This window comes from Neovison vison, chromosome 3, assembly GCF_020171115.1.
Source record: "Neovison vison isolate M4711 chromosome 3, ASM_NN_V1, whole genome shotgun sequence".
NCBI classification, from domain to species: Eukaryota; Metazoa; Chordata; class Mammalia; order Carnivora; family Mustelidae; genus Neogale; species Neogale vison.
This window is the reverse complement of record NC_058093.1, coordinates 96,269,244-96,293,977: the sequence shown is the minus strand read 5'-3', so window position 1 is coordinate 96,293,977 and position 24,734 is coordinate 96,269,244. Positions and strand designations below refer to the sequence as shown.

At 40.0% G+C, this 24,734-nt stretch overlaps 1 protein-coding gene across 1 annotated transcript in view; it reads right to left on the bottom strand.

Annotated features, from left to right (window-relative positions):
- MAP3K19 (mitogen-activated protein kinase kinase kinase 19) overlaps nt 1-24,734 on the bottom strand; it is a 58,736-nt gene that overhangs the window by 8,065 nt on the left and 25,937 nt on the right. Inside the window, exons 6-10 of the mRNA XM_044240948.1 lie at nt 20,004-20,100; nt 14,597-14,675; nt 13,451-13,704; nt 7,331-7,374; nt 2,161-4,608 (exon numbers count right to left, since the gene is read on the bottom strand). Coding sequence (XP_044096883.1) covers nt 2,161-4,608; nt 7,331-7,374; nt 13,451-13,704; nt 14,597-14,675; nt 20,004-20,100 — 2,922 coding nt within the window. The remainder of the gene's footprint in view (nt 1-2,160; nt 4,609-7,330; nt 7,375-13,450; nt 13,705-14,596; nt 14,676-20,003; nt 20,101-24,734) is intronic.

Below are 24,734 nucleotides of genomic sequence, written 5' to 3'. Positions count from 1 at the left end.
TGCCAAACACAGTGTTAGTGGCTGACTCCATTGCTATAGCAAGCTATGAATAGCTTTTGTCTGTTCTTCAGTTATTTCTACAACATAAACATACACTCAAACACACACATATATGCATAAACCTATGTACATACACACATTTATACACAAATATACACAGAGACACTCTCTCTCCCTTGCGCACAGACACAATGCATAAATAGAGTGAAGGTCCATGGTCCTCTAGACCCTTGGTACTCAAAGAAGAATCTGTTAGGAGCTTGCTAGACATGCAGAATCTCGGGCCCCAAGCATACTGAATTAGTGCCTACATTTTAACATGATCTCCAAGTGATTTGCATTCACAATAAACTTGGAGAAGTCTTGCCCTAGAAGTCAGAGAACAAGAATCTCTGCAGAATGTAGACCATGTTTTCCAACTGGTTGATCAGGGCCAAAAATGCTTTGTTTTGATCTCCTCCACAAATTTTTAAAAACAAACGATAGTGATGCAGACACATGGTGAAGGCTATTAAGAGCAAGACTTTCTTGCAAGCTTACCTTCCTCAGGAATGAAAAGACCATTTGGGTTCCTCCTCCCCTATCCTTTCATGTTTCTACCCAAACTAAACTTGACTGCTTGGGAAGGAAAAGGTTGCAAATAGTCAGTTTTGACTCCATCACTACAAGATGGGGTTACAGGCTGATGATTTTACTAGCTTGATAGCTTTGCTTGAATTTAAAATGGTAGAGTTGTGCGGCACCATCATGGCTCAATCGGTGGAGGCATCGACTCTTGGTTTTGGCTCTTGGTTATGATCTCATGGGTCACGATCTCATCTGTCTTGACATCATGCCCCAAGTCAGACTCCAGGATCAGCAGGGAGTTTGCATGAAGATCTCTCCCTTTCCCCCTCCTCCTGCATGCACATGTGTGCACGTTCTCTCTCCCTCTCTCTCTCTGTCAGATAAATAAGTGTTAAAAAAACTAAAATGGCAGAGTTCTAGACTCATCTCAGACACACAGATGTGCACACTCATCCCCATTTCCTACCCCAGCCTGGAGGCCTTCCTGAACCACTCTCTACTCCCAACAGAAATTAAGTTCACCATGAGGACAGAGCTGGTATTTCGGGACAAGGAGTAATCTCACTGTGTAGTGATTAAAGGTATGGGCTGGAATCAGAATGCGTGGCTCCGCCACTCACTGACTGTCTTAACTTCCTAAGCTTCAGTATTCTCATCTGCCAAATGGGGACTTGTTATGTCAGAGACCCATTATGAAGCATATAAAGAAGACAACATAACATATCTCACTCCTACGTGGTAAGTTCTCAGTAAAACCAGCTATGATAAAACTATTTGCCTTGTGTATCCTTTGATCAGCTGATTACAATGATTGTTCCTAATCCGGAGATGGTGTGATATAACCCCAGTCAGTGCTCAATAAATACTTCAGGTAAACCTACAGTTTCTGCCTTTACAATCTGAGTAGAACAAGAGGCTCATGTAATTCAGTGAGAATTGAAACAGACAAAACAAAACCCAGTGATCTGTTGGTATTCCTCTTCCCCACCCGCACTCCAACACCAAACAAATTTTTTTTTTAATTTTTCAGGATTGTTACTTATTTTCTTTGAGAACAATGGCTAAGTCTTATATCCCAACATGTCTCTAGTTCTTAGCCGAGTGCCAAAAACACAGGAAGCACCAATAATATTTCTGTGTTAAAGTTTTCATATTTCATGTCTTCCTATCTGTTTTGGAATTAGCTGGTGAGCTACTTCAGGGGCTATGTGCATTTCTTTCTATTTCACATACCACCCAGAGCAATGTTTTACCCATAATTATCTCTCTGCTATTTGTTGATTGAAAACATCTTCACTGAATAAAATACTGACCTACTTTAAATAAATGGTTTTGCTATATTAATGTGCCCAAAGTGATGCCACAGCAGTGTTGGGCTGGCTGAATTCCAGAAGTAAGGCCGTATAACGAAAACATCTTAGCCTGGCAGTCAGGGGATCTGGGTGCCAAACTTGCAACCAAACAGGGAGACCTTGACAAACTGTTTAGTTGTTCCGGGTTTCTGATTCCTCAATTGAAAATAAGGAGTCTGAACCAGACTGTTTCTGAGGTCTCTTCCTGCCTCAAGGGATTACTGACTCTAATTATACCAACCTGTATTTTAACATTTGTTGTCTCTCTGCCCAAGTCTGCCGTGGTTTTTCCTCTTCTACCGAAGACAAGATTTAGGTTTTCAGGATCTGTTTCATTTGCCATTATCTGGCAAGAAGTGTTCTCTCTCTCATCCAGAGCTAAGAGTTCTGCAGCTAGGCACCCTAATAGTTCATCTGTCAATTCTTCGCTCTTCACAGAATCTAGAATTTCTTGTGAAATTGAATTTGCCTCCTTTAAAGTGTCTTCAAATGTGTGATATGTAACCGACTCATCAGCTAAACTATCCGGATCCAAAGAACGTACCCAGTGCTGATATGCTTGGGAAGATGCCCTCTGTTGTTTCTCTTGGAAAGAGAAACTCTTAAGTGTTTCAGACTTATCTAAAACCCTCTCGAACCCTATATCATTAGTTAAAATTTGGTTGGCATTTATTTTACCAAGAGAGGATGTATTCTGCTTTTCTTGTTGTACACGCTTGTTGGAACCCTTGTCACTGGGCACTGCCCAGCTATTTTTGGAAAGGACAAGTGGGGTCTGGTGATGTAGCTCTTCCAGTTCATGCAGATCTCTGAGGCTTGCGGCAAGTATTTGATTGTTAGAAGTGTCTCCTTCATCACCAGACTCTTCCATAGAGACTTCTTCAACAGTAGACAAATCTGTAACAGGAAGTTCATTCTGTTCAGGGGACCGCTTGTGCGGCAGAGCCAAGTTCATGGGCTGAACTTCATCCCTGGAAGAGAGAAAGTCACTTCCCGAAGACTTTACCTGCCACTCTGGATCTGAAATATCATCACCATTTCCAATGCCTTGTAAGTTGCTACCTACGGCCCTGTAACCCTTTTCTTTAGAAATTAAACTTTTGTTCTTTTGTTTAATGTCAAATGAAGCCTTTGAAGGCTTAATATGTGGTCTTTTCTGAGAAAATCTTGTTCTGCCACTGCTGCTCCTCTCACTGTGTGAAGATCGACACTTGCTGGTAATACTTTTCCCAGATGGAGCTGAGGATATCTCTCGGTAGTATTTGTTCTCATGACGTTCAGCCTCTCTCATGTGACAATAAACAGGAGTCCCAAACATTTCATAGATTCCAGGCCCATTAGCAGTTGAATTGATTTCTTTGAACATGTCACTATACTTAAGATCTAAGTAATTGAGTCTCGGCTCTGTTGGTTGAGCAGAAAGGGGAACAGAAGACTTTTTTATTCCTGGATTCTTACAGAGGCAAGGAGAAGACTGCTTTTTGGGTTTTAGAGCCCGGTGACTTGATTGCTTCTTTTCTACCTGTGGCATTTGCCTTTGAAACTTGGGTGACTGCCGAGGTCTGGGGTCAACAAGCCCCAAGGCAGGGAAAACTTGAGTTTTAATGCTGTTTTTATGCAAGGTAGGCTTGATGGAACCTTCAGTGGAAATCATGAAATTCTGGGGTGTCCTGTTACTGCTCTTGGTCTTTGATTCCAACTTATTTCTGTGGGTTTTCCTCTTATGCCCATCAGTTTCTGGGTGTGCGAGTATGTTGAAGCTATTGTTGTTTTGAGGAGTGCCTCTTCTTTTGGGGAGGCTCAGTTTGGCTCTTGCAGGTTCCCTGGGAGTTCCATGTCCAGGGAAAGTGATGTGGATAAGAGGCACTATTCCATTCATTTCTGGTTTGGTGGCCTCTGCTACTGATACTTTTATGTTTGTCTCCATGCCTCTATGACCTTGAGGGAGCTTCTCAGTGGGGCCATCAGGGACTGCACTGGACAAAGTTTTAAGTACAGTATACTCTTCTAAAATATGACTTGGCTCAAGTGCTTCACCTTTATGTACTGAAGCACTTTTGGAATCAGTCTGATCGTTTCTAGTTTCTTTTTCCTGGTTTAGAATTATTTCTGAATGCTGGGATTCTTGGAACTTGATTGGCATGGTACATCCAACTTCACAGCCTTGTTTACAGTTTCTGGCTACTAAACCCTCTTTCTTGCCTGACGAAAGATGTCGAGAATTCTCTTCTGCTTTTCTCATTTCATGACCAATGGAATCAATATCCACCTCCCTATCTGTCAGAAAACTGCTTTGCTTACAATTCTCAAAGGACACCAAAGATTGTCCTTTTCCGAAGTTAAAGGTTGTGATTTTGTCACTTCCTTCATTTTCCTTGGAAATCCTATTCTCCTCTGTCTCCATGTATTGTCTGTGATGGCTAGCCTTCCAAAAGGAGCACATGTTTCTGGACCAAATGGAGCTATCAGAGGACTTAAGAGTCTGATCCACAAACACCTTAAATGGAGTTTCCTGCTGCTTGTGCAATGGTCTAAACTCCTCAGATCGACTTCCAGGCTCTGAGAGCTTAGGTACGAAGGATATAAAGTTCAGAATATTTCTTTCTCTCTCTTTTTGATCCTTGTGACTTGGGGGGATTGTATGAAGACCAGGTTTCGTGGACAAAAGTGACAACTGTGGCAGAGGGAACTAAAAGGAAAGAGAAAAAGGTTAATGAACACAGAAATGTACATGATAGCATATTAAGTGGTTTAAAGTAATCTAGATGGATTCTCTTTTTTTTTAAATTCAATTAGCCAACACATAGTACATCATTAGTTTCAGATGCAATGTTCAGCAATTCATCAGTTGCGTAAAACACCCATTACTCATCACATCACGTGTCCTCCTCAATGTCCATCACCCAGTTACCCCATCTCCCCATCCATTCCAGATAGATTCTAAGATTCTCTTTAGGTATCCCTTTACAAGGCTATCTTAGAGATTCCAATTTTGTTTTTCTATTTTTTAAAGATGTTATTTATTTATTTATTTGTCAGAGACAGAGCACAAGCACGCAGAGTGACAGGCAGAGGGAAAAGCAGGCTCCCTGCTGAGTAAGGAGCCCAACGCGGGGCTTGATCCCAGAACCCCGGGATCATGACCTGAGCCAAAGGCAGACGCTTAACCAGCTGAGCCAGCCAGGTGTCCACTAGAGATCCCAATTTTAAAGACTAAAAGCTCACTTCTGGTATTTTGGGTAAAACAATACTTCTAAAAACCAAGATTGTTGGGGGTGCCTGGCTGCTTCAGTCAGTGGACTAGGTAACTCCTGATCTCGGGGCAGTGAGTTCAAACCCCATGTTGGGTGTACAGATTACTTAAAAGTAAAATCTTTTAAAATATAAATAAATAAAAAATAAAAACCAAGATTAGCATAGCTATAAAGATTCAAGTTTATGTATTTATAATAAAATAAAGGCCCTGTAATGTAAACATTAAAATTTTTAAAAAATATTTCTTTCTTTTAGGGTGAGAGAGAGTGTGTGTGAGGGTGGAAAGAGACAGAGAGAGAGAGGGAGAGAAATAGACTTCCACTGACTGTGGAGCCCGAGGTACAGCTTGAGCCCAGGAGCCTGAGATCATGACCTGAGCAGAAATCAAGAGTCCAACGCTTAACCAACTGAGTCACTCAGGTGCCCATGTTAATATTAAAATTTTAAGACGAGAAATTTTATTTCTCTTCTCTTTTCCTTTTCATTTCCATAGAATCGATCTCTAAGATTTTTTAAAATACCCACTTAGCTTAAAATTTCCTTTACAGAGGCACCTGGGTGTGGGCTCTACATTGGGCAAGGAGCCTGCTAGGGATTCTCTGTCTCCCTCTCTCTCTGCTCCTCCCTGCCTCTGCTTATGCTCTTTCTCTTAAAGAAAAAAAAAAAAAAAAATCTGTTACAGTTACTTTAACAATGATTATTAGGTTATAGACTAACTCAGAATTTGTATCTGGAGCACAACTACTCCTTAATATTTTGATGAATTGTTTTGTTGAGCAGGGCTTAGAAAGATGCCACACTATACACTTGAAATCTAGCAACCGTGAATGGTTTTTACTTCTTTGCCCTCTCAACGGTTTTCAAAAAAAGTTAGTTTTTATTATCGGCAACCTCTAGAGGTCAGTGTAACCCAATATATAAAATTAAGCTTTATGGTCATTAAGCTATAAAATGATTTTCCACCGTGATTCTTCCCAGATTTGGTACCTAATTATACTGGAATACTTATAGGCATGGATCATGCATGACAATCGAGAGCTATATGTTTAATTGTCATTGTATTGCTACTTGTCTGTAAGAAGAAAGGAAAAGAAAGCTGACACTAGAGACCTAGCCATTAGAAGTAGTGAAAAGCAGTGAGATTCCCCACTTCTATTGTCCAGATGATTTTCTTCAGTCGCTTAAACACAATGTCAGAAATAAAGACAGGGGTGTCTCAATGGCTCAGTGGGTTAAGCCTCTGCCTTCGGCTTGGGTCATGGTCCCAGTGTCCTGAGATCAAGCCCCAAATGAGGCTCTCTGCTCAGCAGGGGGCCTGATTTTCCCTCCCTCCCCCTCTGCCTGCCTCTCTGCCTACTTGTGATCTCTCTCTGTCAAATAAGTAAGTAAAATCTTTAAAAATAAATAAATTAATTAATTAAAGACAGATTCTGCAAGGGCTTAAACATCTCCCTAGTAGTAGCTTTTATTTGTTTTTAAGGCCAATAAATTTCTTTTTACAATACTGAGCAGGACCTATGCGCTTTCTTTTTTTCTTTCTTTCTTTTTTTTTTTTTTAAAGGATTTTTATTTATTTATTTGACAGAGAGAGAGAGAGAGAGCACAAGTAGGCAGAGAAGCAGGCAGAGAGAGAGCGGGAAGCAGGCTCCCTGCTAAACAGAGAGCCTGATGTGGGGGCTCGATCCCAGGACCCAGAGATCATGACCTGAGCAGAAGGCAAAAGCTTAACCCACTGAGCCACCCAGGTGCCCCACTGTGCGCTTTCTTATAGGCTCATGGGACAGAAAAGAGGCCGGCAGTTGAGAGGTTCTCAGGAATCTTTCCAAAAACTATACTTACAAACTAAATTGGGAAAATCTACCACTGGGGGGAAATTTTACCTAATTTCTAGACATGTTAAAAGAAGGAAAAATATGTCTAAAAGAGTTACTTACCACATTATAAAGTGAACAGAAGACACGCCAGAAAAGAAATGTACATGGCAAAGTATAACTGTCCTAGTAGCTATTTGCGACTTTTTAAACTGTCTGTGAGCTGTTGTTTTCCAAGCTATAGTTGCTGAGGATTTTAGTTCTGAGTTCTTTGATAGAGTTTGTCTCTAACAAGAGGTTCTTTGGTTTTAAATCTTAAGTCAGAAATGCTAGAACTAATCTTACCTCGATTCTTCTGTTACTGTACTTCATATCAGAAATAGAAAACTCTATAACAAGAAAAAAATAAAATAATTAGATATTCTTAGTAATAGAGCGAACACAGTAGGTTTTAAGCCAGAGTTGGAGATGGAGTGATCTTAGTGATAAGGTTTGAGGAAAAGATAAAATTAAGAACTTTTCAAGTTGTGGGGCACCTGGGTGGCTCAGTTTGTGGAGCAACTGCCTTCGGCTCAGGTCATGCTCCTGGAGTCCTGGGATCAAGTCCCACACAGGGCTCCCTGCTCGGCGGAGAGTCTGCTCTTCCTCTGACCTCTTCACTCTCACACTCTCTCTCTCAAATAAATAAATAAAAGAACTTTTCAAGTTGTAATCCGCACGGAGGTGGGTATAGAATGATTATAGAAAACTTAAGGCTTAGGGGCACGTGGGTGACTCAGTGGGTTAAGCCTCTGCCTTCGGCTCAGGTCATGATTTCAGGGTCCTGGGATCGAGCCCTGCATCGGGCTCTCTGCTCAGCGGGGAGCCTGTTTCCCCCTCTCCCTCTGCCTTCCTCTCTGCCTAATTGTGATCTCTGTCTGTCAAATAAATAAATAAAATCTTAAAAAAAAAAAAAAAAAAAAACCTTAAGGCTTAAAGAAAAAAAGGGGCCCCCTAGGTGGCTTAGTCGGTTAAGCGACAGCCATCAGCTCAGTTTATGATCCCAGAGTCCTGGAACTGAGCCCCGCATTGGGCCCCCTGCTCAATGGGAGGTGTGCTTCTCCCTCTACCCTTCCCTCATCAAATAAATAAATAAATAAATAAATATCTTTAAAACAAACAAACAAACTTCAGGATCCCACCGCTGAAGGGGGATGTTGTTTTATATATAAGGTTTTCTTATATACAGTTTACCCTTGAACAACATGGGTTTGAACTGCATGCGTCCACTTACATGTGAACTTTTTCAATAAATGCAATACAGTACTGTAAATATTTTCTTTATGATTTTTTAAAAAGATTTTATTTATTTATTTGTCAGAGAGAGAGAGTGAGCGCTGGCAGACGGAGGCAGAGGGAGAAGCAGGCTCCCTGCGGAGCAAGGAGCCCGATGTGGGACTCGATCCCAGCACACTGGGATCATCACCCAAGCTGAAGGCAGCTCTTAACCAACTGAGCCACCCAGGCGTCCCTCTTTATGATTTTTTAAAAAATATTTTATTTACTTATTTATTTGAGAGAGAGCAGAGGGAGGAGTGCAGGTGAAGGGAAAGGGAAAAAAATCTCAGGCAGACTCTGTGCTGAATGGAGCCCAACATGGGGCTCAGTCCCAAGACTCCGAGATCATGACCTGAGCTGAAACCAAGAGTCAGACCCTCAACTGACTGAGCACTCAGGTACACCTTTATGATTTTTCTCAATGATATTTTCTTTTTTCTAGCTCACTTTATTGTAAGAATATAGTATATAATACACATGCAAAATATGTGTTACTTGACTGTTTATGTTATTGATTAGGCTTCCAGTTAATAGTTGGCTATGAGTAGTGAAGTTTCTGGGGAGTCAAAAGTTATACATTGATTTTCTATGTCAGTTTCCCCAACTCTCACATTGTTCAAGGGTCAACTGTAAATGTATATCAAATATATATATAATATGCATATTATATACATACACATACATGTTTGTGTTCATATATCTACATTTACATTCATAATTATATTCATAATCATATTTATGTTTATGTTTATATTGTGATAGGAAATACAAGCTTTCTGGGTCAGAGAACGGAGCATTCATTACTCACAAAGCATCATAGCACCAGCTTCCCACACCTCAGTTCCCCACAGGGCAACACAGTGAGCACCAGATGTTTACCTGTGGGGAAGCACCACAAAAACGAACCCTGAAATTATGAGACTCAGAGTGATGGGTACTTCGACCCTTCTTTCTCTCCCAAGAAAGAGTGACCTTTACTATGAAATGTAAGCAAATGTCTCCAGGAGAAAGGGGGCATGTATCTCGGGGTTTGATGATCCTTGAATGTAAGCAAACAGCTCCTGAGGAAATAAATGTCTGAATCTCTCTGGACCAGTACACTAACTCTAATTTCCAGGACATGTTTATCATGCATTCATCTTTTAACCTCATTTCCAAGCGCTTTTTGTTCATAAAACCTGGGCCATACAGAAATGTGAAAACAAATATTCATGTATAATAGGGACAATTGTTTGAACTTAAACATGGGATAGATCATACACGGGATTTACTAGGTAGTGTCGACCTAGTGGTTGTCCTTTTACCAAAAAGTCAGAATGGTGCCTAAAGCCCCACTCACCACCACAGCTTGAAGTTAAAGCCAAATGTCCCATATGTCAAGTGTCTAGGCAGGTCCCATAAATGGATGAAATGAGACAGATAGGGACAGTAGTAAGCTGAAATTATGTGCCCCAACTAAAAAGACATCTACTGGGTGCCTGAGTGCCTCTGTTGGTTAAGCCAATGCCTTCGGCTCAGGTCATGATCCCAGTGTACCAGGATCAAGTCCCGCATCGGGCTCCCAGCTCCATGGGGAGTCTGCTTCTCCCTCTCACTTTCTCCCTTCTCACACACTCTCTCTCTCTCTCTTTCTCTCTCAAATAAATAAATAAAATCTTAAGAAAAATAAATAAAAATAAAAAAATAAAAAGACATCTACTACACAATTCCAAGTGATGTTTTCCATTCCAAATGGATAATTTAGTACTGCTAGTTTCTCCAGTCATCAAGAGAAGCCAGAGAGCTGGAGATTTTATGTGAAATTTCCCACCCATCCCCTTTTTTTAGTGTTTTGAAGGTCGAACATAATATAATCCAGGTCCGTTTTAGCCACAGGTTGCCTTTTTTTTTTTTAAGATTTTATTTATTTATTTGACAGACAGAGATCACAAGTAGGCAGAGAGGCAGGTAGAGAGAGAAGAAGGGAAGCAGGCTCCCTGCTGAGCAGAGAGCCTGATGTGGGGCTCGATCTCGACCCTGGGATCATTGATGAGGGAGCACGGGGCTGGCTGAAGACAAAACAAAACCTGGCGCCTTGCACCCCCCTCTCCATCCGCTCCCCCTCTGTCATATGTGTAGCATCCCTCAGGCAGCCCTGACTGCCATGAACAATAAGCAAATAGTTAACTTGCAGAGCTCACAATCCTGCTAGAGGGGAGTCTCCCTTGGCTTACAAATGTCCTAAATCTCACTAACAAAGGCGATTGATTGATAGCAGGATTGTGACATTCCCACCAAAAAGTCTCCCAACTATCTTAATGTTAATAGCTGGTCTAAAGACAACATTGATCAAGCCGCAAGGCAAGGGCATGGCCTCTGGTAGGCCTCTGACATCCTGGCACCTCGTAGACCCTCTTTAGCATATGAAAACTCCATTGAAACCCCCCTTCCCCTCACCTTCCCCCAACTGCAGGGTACATAACCTGCCATCCCTCACAACCCGGGGCAGCCGCATCTCTGCCTGCCCACGGGTCCTGTCCCCGTGCTCTAATAAACCACCTTTTTGCACCAGAGACGTCTTAAGAATTCTTTCTTTAGCTGTGGGATCCGAACTTCACCCCACCGAACCCGACCTAGGTTCTGGGACTTCATCATCATGACCTGAGCCGAAGGCAGAGGCTTTAACCCACTGAGCCACCCAGATGCCCCCACAGGTTGCCATTTTAAAATCTGACTTAGAAACAGACCTCTCTAAGATATAACACAGATAAAGAAGACATCGGTGGGTGAAAAATGGTACCTAAGAAGAGGATACAAATAGGAGGGGTTTGAGCATTCCTCATAGCCATAGCTAGCAAAACCACCTTCCAATTCTTTATGCATTTCTTCAAAAAATATTTATTGAGTGCTTGAGAAGTGACTGACAGATGGCAATAGAGTTATCAACAACAAGACAAAATCCTTGCCCTCTGAGAGGTCATATTCTGGAGGTTGAGGTTTCCCTGTTGAGAAGATGCTACAAGTTAATACCAGAAATACAACTGAATATAAAGTATAATTGGGTGCATGTGTATAACCTCCTGATTTAAAAAAGAAAAAACCTTTCTAACATTATTATAAATATTTGGATAAATGTTATTCAGTGTTGGGAAGGCACGACATGAGGTAGAAAAACACTCAAACATTTCTGGTGAGATTGTAGAGGTGAGATCTTGCTGGTAGGTACTTTGGCATTAAATGTTGAAGGCGTTTCTACAATGTCTATAGAATTCCAGTTAAAAGATCGAATGTGCCAGGTTTTCTCCATTCCACAAACCTCACCATAATGATAGTAAAGGAAATTAAAAAGGAGTAAACAAGAACAGCAACAATAACAAAAGTCCAGAGGACAAAACAACAGATGAGGAAAGTAACAAGACTTTACATAATGAAAACTTAATGAATGAATAAGAATTGATTGGCTGTCAGACTGCAGGGGAAGAACTCAGTAAGAAATAAGAACTCCAGACAGGAGCCGGAATTGAAGATGCTGGGTACCTCCGAAGGTGACAATGAAAAAAAGGGGTTGCTTGGGGGTGCCTGGGTGGCTCAGTGGGTTAATCCTCTGCCTTCGGCTCGGGTCATGATCTCAGGGTCCTGGGATTGAGCCCCACATCAGGCTCTCTGCTCAGCAGGGGGCCTGCTTCCTCCTCTCTGCCTGTGTCTCTGCCTACTTGTGATCCCTGTCTGTCAAATAAATAAATAAAATCTTTTTTAAAAAAAGGGGGGGGTTGCTTGTAAGTCTGGGGAAAAAGTGGTTTCCAGCTTCCCTGTCCTGCCCCACTCGACCAGAGCTGCTCTTCTCTGTTCCTGGCAATGGCTGGAAGTTTACGTTCTGGAGAGTTTGGGACAAAGATACTAAGGAGCTAGGGAGGTATAGCTGAGAGCAGAAGCAAGGTGCTGGAGTGAAAATAAAAGGATTAAGGGAAAGCCGGCAAACTGAGAGACTTTCTTTTTTTTTTTTTTTTTTTAAAGATTTTTTTTTAAAGATTTTCTTTATTTATTTGTCAGAGGGAGAGAGAGCGAGCACAGGCAGACAGAGAGGCAGGCAGAGGCAGAGGGAGAAGCAGGCTCCCTGCCGAGCAAGGAGCCGGATGTGGGACTCGATCCCAGGACGCTGGGATCATGACCTGAGCCGAAGGCAGCTGCTTAACCAACTGAGCCACCCAGGCGTCCCGAGACTTTCTTTTTTTTTTTTTTTTTTTTAAAGATTTTATTTATTTATTTGACAGAGAGAGATCACAAGTAGGCAGAGAGGCAGGCAGAGAGAGGAGGAAGCAGGCTCCCCGCTGAGCAGAGAGCCCGACGCGGGACTCGATCCCAGGACCCCGAGATCATGACCCGAGCCGAAGGCAGCGGCCCAACCCACTGAGCCACCTTCAATCCAGTCTGGGGCTTGGGTTTTCCGTATCTAGGAAAAAGTGGCCAAGAGAAAAGCCTATCTGTGCACACTGACACTTGGGGAATCCCTCACTCAACCATCTAGGTCTTTCTCTGCCCATTCAACTTGCTCCCTGGAGCACACAGCACTTTTTAGTCCCAAGAAACACAAATAGATAGCCAAGCCAAGGAACAATGGACGTGTGAGGAAAGCCTCTGATGTGAAAATACAGAGACCAAAACAAATGGAAAGAACAGAGTTCAAAAGAAACGGAGACAATGAAAAACCATCATGGTATACTTTATGCACCTCTTCTCAGGAAGCTACTGGAAATGCGCCCTACTGAAAATCCTGCCCTGACAGCTTCTCTGCTCTGCGATTTCTTTTATTGCAGTAAGCCAGTAAATGCACGTGTTGGACTATAGGTTTGTCCCCGGAGGTTTAAGCCAATTGGTTTACGACAGTGGTGAGCAAATACCAAAGACAGCATTGCCGTAAGGGAAAATGCTGGCACCAGGGCTGCTATCTGGTAAATAAGTCTTGGGCTAGAAAGAGTGGCAAACTCAAATCCCGGAGGAAGGTGTCTTCCGTGTAAGCCCCCAAATTCCCACAGGTAAACATCAACTAAATACGAGTTCACAGTAAAGATTTTTCAAACATTCAAGAAAAAGATGATAGATAGATAGATAGATAGATAGATAATTTATTGGCAGAAGAATAAGGGGGTCACTGTAATTAAATGAACTCACCTTCAGATTTTCTTTGCTGCCCCTTCAGAAAGTGAGGAACATCTTCTCTGACTACAGACATGGAGACATTTGGTTCTAAGCAAGGTCTTGGCAACAAAAGACCCACATTCTCATCACAGAGTTCCTTGGAACCTTCCTCTTTCTTCAAAAGTAAAGGTCCCATGGTCAGCGTCTTGTTCGGGAAGTCCACCATGTCATTTGGGAGAGAAACAGCATGTGCTCGTGCCCATTCTCCATGCACTGGGGCTATCTGACTAAAAGGGAGGAGGACAGAGTTTCATTCAAAACTTACTCCCTGTGTTTTCTGGATCTCCACTTCTCAGTCTAGCCTGATATCACCAGAAAGTTGGAGAACTATTTCCAAGTGGTGCTGCTGAATGTACTCTTGAAAGGACAAGACCTCTCCACCCTCTGACTCACGCCCCACATCATCTGCCTCCCTATTTCCCTGGGCAGAGAAATCAGAGGGGGCAAGTGCAGACATAAGGGATGCACTCTTTTCCTTCTCCCAAAGGCATTAGCTGGCTCAGGACTTCTCAAACTATCTTTGGGAAAGGAACAGTTTTTAAACTTTCCAAACCCTTGTGGAATGACACTTTTGTGTCATTTTATAATAAAAGTGAATTATTATAAGAATAAAACAAAAATCAAAACCATGAAAACAAAACCCAGTTTTTTCATTATCAGATCAGTGAACCTAAAATTACCTGGTCACATTGGAATACAACTTTTTAAGTGTTTACATTTTCACGTTCTGTCCTGACTTCATCACGGACTGGTAATAGAAGGACCACAGAATCACATATTAAGTAGCACTGCTGTAGGGTCAGCAAACTCTGCCCTAGGAGCCAACGTCAGCCTTCAGTCTGTTTTTGCAATTTTATCAGATCACAGCCATTCCCATTTGTTTTCATACTGTCTATGACTGCCTTGGAGCCACTACTGCAGAGCCGAATCATTGCAACAGAAGCCACATAACCCATAAAGCCTAAAATGTGTATTATCCAGCTCCTGCCACAATAATATTTACTACAACCCCTGCTTTAGAGTGTTTTTTGGAGGGTGAATTACTAAAAATGTAGGTTACCACACAAGTATCCCTTTGTACTTAAATTTCAGCCTAAACTTTCAAAGAAAATTCCTTACTTGTTTTCTTGAAAATCTTCTTTGCTCACTTCTTGGAGATAACTGATATCTCTTGGAAAAGTAACAATAATCTCAACACCTGTAGAAACACATGATGATGATAAAAAGAAGAAAGTAATGAATGCCAGTGACATCTGGGAACTGAGTATTTTATTTCTGGTTATTTAGCTAATGTTTTTAATAATTAAAGAATGTGGAATAGAATAGAAAGCCCAGAAATCAACCTACAACTCTATGGTCAATTAATCTATGACGAAGGAAGCAAGAATGTGCAATGTTGTCTCTTCAACAAATGGTGTTGGGAAAACTCGACAGCTATGTGCAAAAGAATGAAACAGGACAACTTTCTTACACCACACACAACAATAAACTCAAAATGGATGAAAGACCTAAATGTGAAACCTGAAACCATAAAAAATGTAGAAGGGAGCACAGTTGGTAATATCTCTGACATTAGCCATTGCAACATTTTTCTAGATATATCTCTTGAGGCAAAGAAACAGAAGCAAAAATAAACTATTGGGAGTACACCAAAACAAAAAGCCTGCACAGCAAAGGAAACAATCAGCAAAACTAAAAGACAACCTAGTGAATGAGAGAAGTCCTTTTCAAATGACATATCTGATAAAGTGTTAGTATCCAATATATAAAGAACTTATATAACTCAACTCCGAAAAGCAAATAATCCAATTCAAAAATGGGCAGAAGACATGAACAAATGTTTCTCCAAAGAAGACATCTAAATGACAGATACATGAACAACAAAAAAAAAAGTGCATAACAAAACTTTCCAGGTATGAAATAAAGATTTATGATGAGCAATGCTTTCTCCCTGGATGGAGCAAACAAGACCTCATTCTGTAATGTACAACTAATGACACCTACTTCACACAACCACTGGGAACTTTCAATGAGATCATTTACGTGGCCCCCTAGTAACTTGCTTTTATGTGAATTTTGATCAACTCCTATCTGATTCCATGGAATGATTTCCAGTATAACCCTTAAGACAGAAAGTTCCAACTTGTAGAATCAATGGTGCTTACAATATAACCTATTAAATTTACATTTAAAAACTAGTGTGAATCATGCTACTTTAAGGTTTGGTCAGGTATGCATATACTTTTATTAAGTATATGCCAAGCCTAACCCTTTGTGCTGAAGATACAGAAATAACAAGGTACAAGATATAGAAATAAACAAGGTATCACTGTGGCCTTAGTAAAGACAGCAAATAAAAAGAACAGAGTGTATCATGTTAAACACTGTGATAAAAGTATACAAATGTTGTTGCAGGAACATAGAGATGTATCCTTCTAGAACAACCCGGTGCTTGTCCCAGTCTTCAGTCCTATCTCTGTGTTTCTTAGAGCCGTTTAGTGAGTCTCCCTAGGCCTAGAAGAGCTATGGTTTTAATCAGCCCCACTGATAGAATGCTAGGAAGGAAGCAGAGGAGAGAAGATCAAAGAGGGGTATGAATCAGACAGATCTGGACCACCTCTGCTCTTTGTGGGTGACTTCGGGAATGTTCCTGAATAATCTACCTTTTGTTTTCCTGATGTTTTCCCAATATGACGACATGACTGCAGGTTTTCTAATAAATAGCAAGGAGCACATGTCTAAAAATGAGGCTTCCCTGGAATGGTCGATATATTCTTAAAATTTTTTCTTTTTTTTTTTTCTTTTAAAGTTTTTTTTTTTTTTAAGATTTTATTTATTTATTTGACAGAGAGAAATCACAAGTAGATGGAGAGGCAGGCAGAGAGAGAGAGAGGGAAGCAGGCTCCCTGCTGAGCAGAGAGCCCGATGCGGGACTCGATCCCACGACCCTGAGATCATGACCTGAGCCGAAGGCAGCGGCTTAACCCACTGAGCCACCCAGGTGCCCCTTAAAATTTTTTCAAAGAGCCTAACCACCACACTATATATCAGCACAAAATGAGAGGCTTGGAATTCAAATGTAAGGAATACCTGTGTGACTGTCTTTGTGGAAATTGTTAAAAACTAATGGCCCTATCCTAATTGTTGGTCCTAAATTGGGGCGGGGGGGATTATAGAACATGCTGACTCTGAAATCAGCTGGGAACATACAGATGTTCCCCCATTTTGTCTCTCTAATAGTGCGAATGGTTGTGGGAACCTCTGAACCTACCCAGTGGGCCAGAAAAGATGATGCAGTTTTACATGTAGAAGTAGAACCCTTGCTCCTGAGTGTGCCCTTCCACTTAAGAAGAGGTAAAGTAAGCCTACCAGAAAAAGGTTACAGTAGAGAGAAACTAAGGCAACGTTTAAATATAGCCAGAAACAATTTTGCAGAAGATGTGAAAATGATATTCAAAGTGGGAAAATGATCCTTAATTTGCTAAAGTTCAGCCATTATTAAAATGAAAACTGAAAAATGGCCCAGTCTAATTCACTCAGTGATGAAACATTATTGTCTCCAGAACTGTCTTCCTTTCCTGTGTTTTCTACTGGTTCTGTTTAAATTGATGGACATCAAAGTTCAAAATATTTTGACACCCTTTCCACACTTTTATAATTTCCTAAACCGTGAATCTCAACATGGATTTTTTTTTTTAAACTATATTTTCCAGTCTCCTTTGCCACTTGAGTTCAGAAAGCCAACCAGAGAGACAGAGTCTTTTCATGAGTTACATGAAAAAGGTCAGATGCAGTCATCGTTTTTGCTGGTGTTCTTGTCTGCAGGTGGATGAGTTTCCAAGCTTGATAAGTGAGCAACTTCCTTGTTAGGGCAGAGCAGCGTAATATGGGGGTGAGCAGCCGGCTTTGAGATGTGATTACCAGAATTCTTCCTGACAATCGAACCTAGAGTCTGTTCTTCTCCTTTGGCTTTTCAATGGTCTGTGAGTTTTCTAATTTTTTTTTTAACTTCCTTCATTTCTAACTCAATTAAATTTTGTTTTCTGTAACAAGAATCCTGATGGATACAGTGCATTAAAAATTTTCAAGCACAGTACTTTTAGGAAATAGATTCTTATTCCATTTATGAAGAGAGGAATTTTACATGTTCAAGGTAGTCTTTGAGGTTTGCATCTGATAATTGTTCTAGGAACATAGCTGATTGATGAATGCAAGAAGATTTTTTATACTAAGGAAAAAGATGAGGGTTTTTTTTTTTTAAGATTTTATTTATTTATTTGACAGAGAGAGAGCACAAGCAGGGGTTGTGGCAGGCAGAGGGAGAAGGAGAAGCAGGCTCCCCACAGAGCAGGGAAAGCCCAACGTGGGACTTGAACCCAGAATCCCGGGATCATGACCTGAGCCGAAGGCAGTTGCTCAACCAACTGAGCCACCCAGGTGCCCAAGATGAGGAATTTTTTAGGGGTGGCATAAATTGTACTTTATAAATTACCTTCTATAAAAGCCTATAATTAAGCTAATGCAAGCTGCAGGAATATTTAGCTGTTAAAGTCTATGGGTGTGATCTAAACATTATAGAGTTTATATATATTTTGGTCATACTCCCTTTTGAATAGAATACAGTGAACAAAAAGATAAACTAAATGATTAAATGTATGTATCTACAACAGGATAGAAACTCACATGGCATATACAAAAGTCTGTATAAAGTGTGCAAGCACTTAAACATCAACAACTTCAAGTATGTTAAAAATATGTCAATGGGAGTTAAAGAGATTTATTGATACTTAAGATGAATACAACGCACACTAGTGCTCCACACGTTTTTGTTTCACACTTGTGACTTGAAAGAGTAACTACTAAAGACTAATAACTATGAGAAGAAAATATACCAGAAACATAATCGCTTCTTTCAAATTTGAGAAATTTCAAGCAAAATTTTAAGCAAGAGCTTAGTGGAGGTGTTACATATGTGCTATGACTCCTCTACGAAAATTTTTCATATTTTAAATTTATAAAAAAATTATAAACTTTTAAAAGATTTTATTTATTTATTTGAGAAAGAGAAAGTGTGAGCAAAAGAGCGAGTACAAGGAGTGGGGGTCGAGGTGGAAGGCAGAAGGAGAAACAGGCTTCCTGCTGAGCAGGGAGCCCAATGCAGGGCTCCATCCCAGGACCCTGAGATCATGATCTGAGCTGAAGCCAGAAGCTTAACTAACCGAGCCATGCAGTTCCCCTGACATTATAAATTATTTTTTTTTAAAGATTTTATTTTATTTATTTGAGAGAGAGAGAGACAGTGAGAGAGAGAATGAGCGAGGAGAAGGTCAGAGAGCGAAGCAGACTCCCCATGGAGCTGGGAGCCTGATGTGGGACTCGATCCCGGGACTCCAGGATCACGCCCTGAGCCGGAGGCAGTTGTTCAACCAACTGCGCCACCCAGGCATCCCCATTATAAATTATTTTAAAAGAATTAATTGCACCTTAAATGGCAAGTCATCTCCAAATAGAGTAGAATAAACAAATTATTTAATTTCTTGGAGGGTATTTGGGATACAACTGTTCTGAGAACTCTGCTTTGGAGTGTTCAAAAGTCAAAGTCAGACCACAAGGGGTGTTTGGAAGGTTTTTAAAATTTTAATTATTTAGTTATTCTCCCCCCTAAGCCTGGACAAAGGAGATTCCAAGTGAGTTTGAGAGAGACAGGAGCTCGGCAGGAGAGGGCAGCATCGCATAAGGGGCCAAAGGAGAGAGTGGTTGGGCCCGGCACTGCGGTGTTTGAGGAGGTTCACCGGGTTGCAGAGAAAATAATCAAAGAGGACAGCTTCCCTGCAGAGTTAGAAATGGAAGCCAGAAAATTGCCGAAGAGAAACTGGAGCAGTGTGAATAAACATTTAATTTAAGAAATTTATAGGTGAGTAGATCATTGTGATCTTTGTGAAGACCATTTTCTGAAGTGAGAATCTGCAAATACCTTGTGGTCTGTTAAATGCAAAGGCATTCATGGATATGACAGGATAACATATTTGGAATGGGTGTTGTTCTGGAAAATTCCAGATGTATGTCCTCATGGAATAAAAGACTGAGACTTGGGGCTTTAGTGCCTTGTTCAGTTCCCCATCTTTTTCGGAAGAGAGAAGCCCTGGGATAACAGCTGATGGAGAAATGCTTGTTTCTGGAAGAGAACAGATCCCTGGAGCTGATGGAAGATTCTGAGAGGAAAGAAATGGGGAGAAAGATGTTATCGGACAAAAAGGAAAGCGGGGGAGGATGGCCAGCTGAGCTGGAGTGAGGTGAATCATGAGAGAGACATAAGAGAGATGGCCATTTTAGCTGGCAAGTGGCCAAGACTCTGATTGAGATAAAGATCAAAGGATAGGACTGTGAGTGGGTTTTCTTGACCTTTGAGATTTTCTGTGTTTTCAAAGTTCTCTACCAAGACTACTGAAATTGGGGTGGCGGGGTGGGAGGAGAGTGGAGTCCAAATAATCAGTGTATACAATAACACAAATAATAGCCCAGATACCTTCTGTCCCGGATTGCCAATCTTGTCCATCACCACTTGGATCTCCTCCTTCAGTAACCAATATGGAATGACTACAGTCCTCATCTTGGTCAAAATCCTGCAATATCATGAAATAGCAACTCAATTATTCAATGTACTACTTTGTTGACAGAATGAATAGTAATTTTTTGGGGTGCCTGGGTGGCTCAGTAGGTTAAAGCCTCTGCCTTTGGCTCAGGCAGTGGTCCCAGGATCCTGGGATCAAGCCCTGCATTGGGCTTTCTGCTCACAGGGAGCCTGCTTCCCCCATCTCTGCCTGCCTCTCTGCCTACTAGTGATCTCTGCCTGTCACATAAATAAATAAAATCTTTTTAAAAAAAAAAGAATTGTGATTTTTCTAATAGTGATTTTCTAAGACAAAATGAATAGTGATTTTCTAAGTTACACACGGTGGATTCCTTTTAAGTTGGAGAAAGTATTTAAGACTGAAATAATGGGAAAAGTATCTCCTCCTGAGCACCAAGCTCAGACAGTCCCATGGACAAGATTAAGTGCATAATCGAAAATGAAGATCAAAGCTGAAATCACATAGACACATAGAAATTCAATATCTTATACTTTTTATCATGTCAGCATCCAGGCTGCTAAGCTGCCACAAATTCTATCTGGGCGGGTAACTGGAAAGAATCCTTTGGCCACAGTAGTGAACAACCCCAAAGGAACATGATTTTTTTCCATAACGCCTCCCAGGGGCATCATTTACAGTTGGCAAGGATGGAAATCCCTGCCCCATATGGAAGCTGCAGATATAACTCTAGACTGAAAGGAGACAGCAAAGCTGATTAAAGTTTTCACTATGACAGCTTTCTGATCTAATCATGGCATGCAACCTCTCAAGGAAGGAAAAACTTCCTTTCTACCATGTAGAAAGCAATCATTATGCTAAGAACCATGGTTGAAAACCAACTTGATTTATGAAAAGTAATCCCTAACTCTCCAAATGAGAAGTGTTTTCTTATTAGAATTCATTGTTGTCGATAGGTTCCTTCCTTAGAAGTTGTTGCGTCCAGTGATTTTCCCCTATTTAAAGTCTGTAACAGTGATCGAGGCAAGAGGTTGTTAAAATACCCCTCATAACCCGGAAGTTACAATGAGCTCTCTGGCTTCTCTTATCTGCGTGAGCAACCTATTTAAGGGAACTGGTGGATATAAAGTCTTTGCCCTAAGCGCAGATGCCTGTCACACAGGTGGGCAAGCCTTTGTGGTCCATCACAAAGACTCTGATATGTCATTCATTCATAACCAGTTGAGTTTGGGAATCTTTTCCACTTTGTTCATTTTAATTATCACAGAAAATACTAAAAGTAAAATCCTTCATTTACACTGCATTAAAATGTTTTAGGTAGTCAATCATAATAACTTCATAGTCATACGTATTACGCAGCAGGACTTGCTTTTTAAAGCATTTCCTATCGCCTGGCAAGGGTTAGGTACCCTGTCTCAGACCACCCCGGTTGTCACTGGCAAATAGGAGACCTGGGCTGGGTCACCCTGATACTAGGCTGCTGTGAATTTCACGGCTTGCTCTTCTCTGCATTTCAAAAATTCTACCACTATGGGGCACATTTCTTCTCCATCCCATTAATTTACAAAGGGGGAGTGGGGAACTCTTTTTAGAATATATAGAAATACAAAAAAAAAAAAAAATTTTAATGCAGTAGAAAAAAAATCTCCTATTATCCTACAAATGAAATGCAAATTCTGTTAACATAGAAATTATATTTCCTTAGTCTTTATCCAAAGTATTTAAAAATATAGTTGCATCCAAAAAATATATATAGTTGCATCATACATGGTTTTATCCAGGTTTTTCACTGAAGACAAGTACAAATTACATAGCAATTTATTAAGTAAACATTATTTTAATGTAATTGTAAATTCTTTCCTTCAACAAATATCTATCATAACAATGTTTAGTTAAACCCGTGAGTCTTACAATAGAAGCCCATAATGTTTATTAGGCAGTTCTTAATTCTTCAGTATTACACATTATGCTGTGAACATCCTTGCAATGAATACCGCAATTTTGTATTCTTTCTTTTTTTTTTTTTTAAGATTTTATTTATTTGACAGACAGAGACCACAAGTAGGCAGAGAGGCAGGCAGAGAGAGAGGAAGGGAAGCAGGCTCCCTGCTGAGCAGAGATCCCAATGCAGGGCTCGATCCCAGGACCCTGAAATCATGACCTGAGCTGAAGGCAGAAGCTTAACCCACTGAGCCACCCAGGCACCTCTGTATTATTTCTTTAGAGTAAATTTCTAGATATGGAATTTTTTTAAAAAAAGATTTTATTTATTTATTTGACAGAGAGAAATCACAAGTAGATGGAGAGGCAGGCAGAGAGAGAGAGAGGGAAGCAGGCTCCCTGCTGAGCAGAGAGCCCGATGCGGGACTCGATCCCACGACCCTGAGATCATGACCTGAGCCGAAGGCAACGGCTTAACCCACTGAGCCACCCAGGCGCCCCTAGATATGGAATTATTGATCCAAAGAGTATGAGCATTTTTAAGTTGTTTTACACACATTACTTTATTTTTATTTAATTTTTTAAAAAGATTTTATTTATTTATTTGAAAGAAAGAGAGAGAAGCAGAAGCAGGTTCCCTGCTGAGCAAGGAACCCGATGTGGGACTCAATTCCAGGACCCTGGGATCGTGACCTGAGCCAAAGGCAGATGCTCAACCATCTGAGCCACCCACTGAGCCTCCTTACCCATTACTTTAGAAGTTTGCACTTACTACTTACACTCTACCAGCAATGCATGAGGGTGTTTTGCTACATCTGCTCCCTTAGCAAAATTATCACTTTTCATTTTTAGGGATATAATACATGAAATTGCTCATCTTATTGTTCTTTGAATGTGCACACTTTGATTAGTAAAAAAGTTTACAGGGGCGCCTGTAATTTTATATTATATATAAATTTATATTATATAAATAATATATAAATTTATATTATATATAATATAAAAATATATAAAAATACATATAAATATATATTTATTATATAAATATTACTAAATAAGAATATTATTTATTATTTAATAAATAAATAATAAATAAAATTTAGTATTATTAAATATTATTATATTAATATATACACATATAAAATATATATTATATATTATAATATTATATATTTTATAACATTAATATATAAATATATTATATATTTATAAAATAGATATATGTTTTTATATAATATATATTTTATTATATATAATATAATAAAATATATATTTTATATATATAATATATATAGTATATATAGAATATATATAATATATTTTATATATACTATATATATTATATATTATAATATTATATATTTTATAACATTAATATATAAATATATTATATATTTATAAAATAGATATATGTTTTTATATAATATATATTTTATATATTTATATATTTATTTTTATATTTATTTTATATATTTACTATAAATAAATAATATATTTATATATAATAATATAAATATAAATGTAAATATTCAATATATTTAACATAAATACAAATATATACACACCTATATAAATACATATATAAAAAATATATGTGTGTGTGTATATATATATATATATATAGTTTTTGTTTGGATCCTTAGTCTGGAACACTCTATGAGACCTCGAAATAGATTTCTATGATTTCATATAATTACAGTGACACAATGAAATTTTTATGTTAAGCTTTGGATAATAGCAGCCTTCATATGGAAGTCTTAATATACAATTGGTCTTCACATCAGCTGTCTGTTATTAATGAGCTGTGATCAGTCTCTACTGCTCAGTTCATTTATGAGCTGGTCCTTTTGGAAAATCTGAAAGATGCAGAGTGTGTGCACACCTACCTACAAAAACCCATGATGATGACTAGCATTTACATACATAGTGTCAGACACGCCTCTATGCAACTTAAACTTACACATATTAACCATTTAATTCTCACACTAATTCTAAAGGTAAGAACTGTTGTTTTCTTTTTACACACAGGCCCAGAGAGGTTAACCAAAGTTATGTAGCTAGCTAGTGGTAGAGCTGGAATCACACTAAGACTCTGAAGTCTGGTTCCAGAGCCCTTAACTAACTTCTGCTTTCATGCTATCATGAAACGCCTAAAATAAAGAATCTCAGGGCGCCTGGGTGGCTCAGTGGGTTAAGCCGCTGCCTTCGGCTCAGGTCATGATCTCAGGATCCTGGAATCGAGTCCTGCACCAGGCTCTCTGCTCAGCAGGGAGCCTGCTTCCTCCTCTCTCTCTCTCTCTGCCTGCCTCTCTGCCTACTTGTGATATCTCTCTGTCAAATAAATAAATAAAATATTAAAAAAAAGAAAAAAAAGAATCTCAAAAAGAACCAGAAGAGGGAGCGCCTGGGTGGCTCAGTGAGTTGAAGCCTCTGCCTTTGGCTCAGGTCATGATCCCAGGGTCCTGGGATTGAGCCCCGCACAGGGCTCTCTGCTCAGTGGGAAGCCTGCTTCCTCCTCTCTCTGTGCCTGCCTCTCTGCCTACTTGTGATCTCTGTCTGCCAAATAAATAAATAAAATCTTAAAAAAAAAAAAAAAAAGAACCAGAAGATGCCTGAGTGGCTCAGTAGGCCAAGTGTCTGCCTTTAGCTCAGGTCATGATCCCAGAGTCCTGGGATAGAGGACTGTCAGGCTCCCTGATAAGCAGGGAGTCTGCTTGTCCTTCTCC